General features: G+C 50.9%; 1 protein-coding gene across 5 annotated transcripts in view; it reads left to right on the top strand.

Annotated features, from left to right (window-relative positions):
* Cldn14 (claudin 14) overlaps positions 1–3,622 on the top strand; it is an 88,427-nt gene extending 84,805 nt beyond the window's left edge. For 4 of the 5 annotated variants that reach the window (XM_021184831.2, XM_021184828.2, XM_021184830.2 and 1 more), the window contains one exon: positions 2,599–3,622. In XM_021184831.2, coding sequence (XP_021040490.1) covers positions 2,680–3,399 — 720 coding nt within the window. In that variant the 5' untranslated portion in view covers positions 2,599–2,679 and the 3' untranslated portion in view covers positions 3,400–3,622. Of the gene's footprint in view, positions 1–1,516; positions 2,187–2,598 lie in introns of those variants that run through there. The other variant, XM_029470202.1, reaches the window with a different exon arrangement.
* Positions 3,623–4,030: the final 408 nt, after the last annotated feature.

The following is a 4,030-nucleotide window of genomic DNA, read 5'->3' as shown; positions in this document are numbered from 1 at the left end:
GGCGGATTTCTGAGTTCGAGGCCAGCCTGGTCTACAAAGTGAGTTCCAGGACAGCCAGGGCTATACAGAGAAACCCTGTCTTGAAAAACCTAAAAAAAAAAAAAGAAAAAAAAAAAAAAGAAAAAAATGCTATGAAAATTGAGTTTCGCCGGGTGTGGAGGCACACGCCTTTAATCCCAGCACTTGGAAGGCAGAGGCAGGTGGATTTCTGAGTTGGAGGCCAGCCTGGTCTACAGAGTGAGTTCCAGGACAGTCAGGGCTACACCGAGAAGCCCTGTCTTGAAAAACAAAAACAAAAACAAACACAAAAAAATTTGAGTTTCTTTTCTAAACTGAAATTCAGTTATTTCATCTTAAAATGTTGATCTGCACTTTAAAAATGACTTACTAAGTTAGTGTATTACACATGTGTGTATGTGCACATATGTGTGGAGGGACATGCAGTTAGAGGTCAGGGGACAACTTGAAGGAGTTGGTTCTTTCCTTCCGCCATTTAGATCCCAGGGATCGAACTCAGGTCTGTCGGGCTTAGCAGCAAGCACCTTTGCCCACTGAGCTAGCTTGCCAGCCCTAATCTGTATTTGTAAAGAACCTAAATAGTAAGAAGATGCCTCCAGAGAAAGGCTGAGAGTTCCAGTGATCCAGATGGCTTTCTGAGGTCTTCACTGAGTCTGCAGGCTCTCGCTGCACCTTACCGAAGCAGAAGTGACCTCTGCAGGTCTTGTGCTTCAGACCGTGGGTTTTATCTAACCAACATTCGCTTTCTTCTTAGGAAAAGGTGTTTTCTTTACTCGTCGTCACTCATGTACCTAGATGGAGTTAAGCTACAATGGGTCATTTTAATGTGTGACTTGGGAGAAGAAATCGACTACTTTTCCTGAATTAGCACAGTGCACACTATCGGGTCACTTAGTTCCGGTTGCGTAACTACCTGCCTGCGATTCTCACAGACTGTGTGTGTGAGAGACTGAATGGCTTTGGAAGTCCTGTCAATGTAAACTGCCAATGCCTGCCTGCCGGGCTAATAGGTACTTAAAGTTAGAGAGTATGGAACTGTAATGACTGTCTCTAAAACTCTTCAGGGTGCAGGAAAGCCTCCCCCAACACACATACATACACACACACATACACACATACATACACACACACACACACACACACACACACACACNACATACACACACACACACACACACACACACACACACACACACACACACCACCCCTGCAAGACCCAACACCTTCACCTTGTAGATGCTGCCCCGCCCACCTGGACCGCTGAGGGCTTTTCGAACATTTGCCTTGGACTCCCATCTCTCTAGCAAATGTTTCCACAGTTGTACACATGCCTGCAAGGGGGGGAGGGGGACGCGGGAGAAACAGTAGCCCACAGGGAATGCCAAAGTCAGCCCAGTGCATGCTAGCAGGGCCTTCCTATGCAAACACAGTGAAGGATAGAGCCTTCTGCAACATTGTGGCCAGGAGGGGTGGGGCTGGGGTCAAGCAGTTTTCAAGGAGACACTTTCGTTTAATATGTTTTCTAGTGAATGAATGGCTTATAAGCGAGAAGCAAAGTCAGGAAGTATTGCTTGATGCTGCTGCTATGGGGGGGGGAAGCTGGAGGGGGAGGTTTGAAGCTCATTAACACTTCTTAAATTAGAAAATCCTTAACTTAAAAATAGCAAAACCTAGTGATTTCTAAAATTAGCTCCCCTTGCTTTCCATAAATACACTTAGACCTCCCCAGACTGGTCCACCACTAAGCCTTGTGGGCTCAAACAGTCAAGCCTTCCGACAGTCTTTAATGGGTAACCTTGACAAGGAAAGGTTGGGGCAGCCTAGAATTCAGGTCAGGAATCAGCCGGGGGCCCAATGTAAGCCTGGATCTTTCACTCTGCCAACTCTGTTGAGGTGGAGAAGCTGGGGACTGTCCTGACTTGCTTGAGAGGGTCCCCTACGCTGGGCAGTCTCTGTAACTAAGAAAGCAGGCTGAGCCCTGGCTTACACTACTGTCAGATGCATTAAGCATTTGGCCACTTGGAATCCTGTCCCTGGGCAGGAGTCAGCAAGCTTGATGTCACATCAGGCCTGAATTCCAACACAGCCTCTGACCTGCCTCTGAGGTGCCAGAGAAAGCCACCCCCTTACAGATGCAGCCCCCAAGGCCATTCTCTAAGTCACAACAGGTACACACCCTAACTAACGCGTGTCAGTCCAAGTTGTGTGGTTAACATTTGTTATTACTGATTATTGACCAAACAGAAGGAAGGTTGAGGTGTACCAGAAAAACCTGAGTGTAGATATAAGGTAGAACTTCCTCTGTGTGCTTCCCCTAAGTCGTAGGTCCCGGGAGACATCGAGAATGGGAGCTCTGGGGTCTCCAGGAAGCACAGGCTGCTGGGACCTGCATCCTCTCATCCAGCTCTGTCCTTCCACCCTGCGGAGCCTCCATTTTTTTTTTTTTTTTTTTTTTAGGACATGTTAATTATCATATGAACTGCCTATGGAAAAGTGTTTCGGTGACAGAAATAAAGGCATCGAGATAATATTTAACCCAGTTCCCTTTTCTTGCCCTCCCTCTCCTCCTGGCTTTATTAGGCTTCCTGCGGGCACCTAAGGACCAGATCCATCCCTGGGGACCTGGGCACTGCTCGGTGCGGCTAGCGGGGGCCCTTAGCCATGGCCAGCACAGCGGTCCAGCTCCTAGGCTTCCTGCTTAGCTTCCTGGGCATGGTGGGAACGCTCATCACCACCATCCTGCCGCACTGGCGGAGGACGGCCCATGTGGGCACCAACATCCTGACGGCCGTGTCCTACCTGAAGGGACTATGGATGGAATGTGTGTGGCACAGCACAGGCATCTACCAGTGTCAGATCTACCGCTCACTGCTGGCGCTGCCTCGGGACCTGCAGGCCGCCCGGGCGCTCATGGTTATCTCCTGCCTGTTGTCGGGCATGGCCTGCGCCTGCGCAGTAGTGGGCATGAAGTGCACACGCTGCGCCAAAGGCACACCCGCCAAGACCACCTTTGCAGTGCTGGGGGGCGCGCTCTTCCTCCTGGCCGGCCTGCTGTGCATGGTGGCCGTGTCCTGGACCACGAATGACGTGGTGCAGAATTTTTATAACCCACTGCTGCCCAGTGGCATGAAGTTTGAGATCGGCCAGGCCCTGTACCTGGGCTTCATCTCTTCATCCCTGTCTCTCATCGGGGGCACCCTGCTCTGCTTATCCTGCCAGGACGAGGCCCCCTACAGACCCTACCCGCCCCAGTCCAGGGCCGGAGCCACCACCACAGCTACCGCCCCTGCCTACCGCCCACCAGCGGCCTACAAGGACAACCGTGCCCCCTCGGTGACCTCAGCCGCGCACAGTGGGTACAGGCTGAATGACTACGTGTGAGTTCCTTCCCCAGGCTTCTGCCAGGGATGCTGGCCCCAAAGGACCAATGATGGATGCGGGAAGGATGCAGAGACCTTTGTAAACGTGGGGAAGCAAGCCCGGAACACAGGGAAGGAGGGGTCAAAGCAAAGACTTCTAAAAAGTGCTGGTTTTTTATTTATTATATGTATTTATGCGGGTGGCTTAATAAGAGCTCAATAAAGAGTGTCTTGGAAGCGTGGCCCATCCATCGGGTTGGTTTGTCTCACGGGAACAAGCCTCGTGGAGGTGGTCTGTGAGGCTGGCAGCAGTAGCTCCTGCTGCATCTTCAAGGTGTGGAAAGCCTCATCTGAGTCCTGGGGATTTGGAGTATCCTGGTTATGCAGCCAAACTAAGGACCAGGAGCCCTGACCTTGACACTGAATCCCTAGCATCCACTAGTGCATGATGGGAAAATCTAGAAAGCTGACTGCTGTGCCCCCAGGAAGTTACAGAGGCCCCTGTAAATCTAGAAGCAAGGCCCAAAGGACACCACACAGCAGAAAGTTAAGCGAGTGTTGCTGTCTACCTGAAAACGGTTTCCACTGTGTAGTGTGTGTGTGTGTGTGTGTGTGTGTGTGTGTGTGTGTGTGTGTGTGTGTGTGTGTGTGTG

Source organism: Mus caroli, chromosome 16 (genome assembly GCF_900094665.2).
Source record: "Mus caroli chromosome 16, CAROLI_EIJ_v1.1, whole genome shotgun sequence".
Classification (NCBI taxonomy): domain Eukaryota; kingdom Metazoa; phylum Chordata; class Mammalia; order Rodentia; family Muridae; genus Mus; species Mus caroli.
This window is presented reverse-complemented; position numbering and strand designations above follow the sequence as displayed.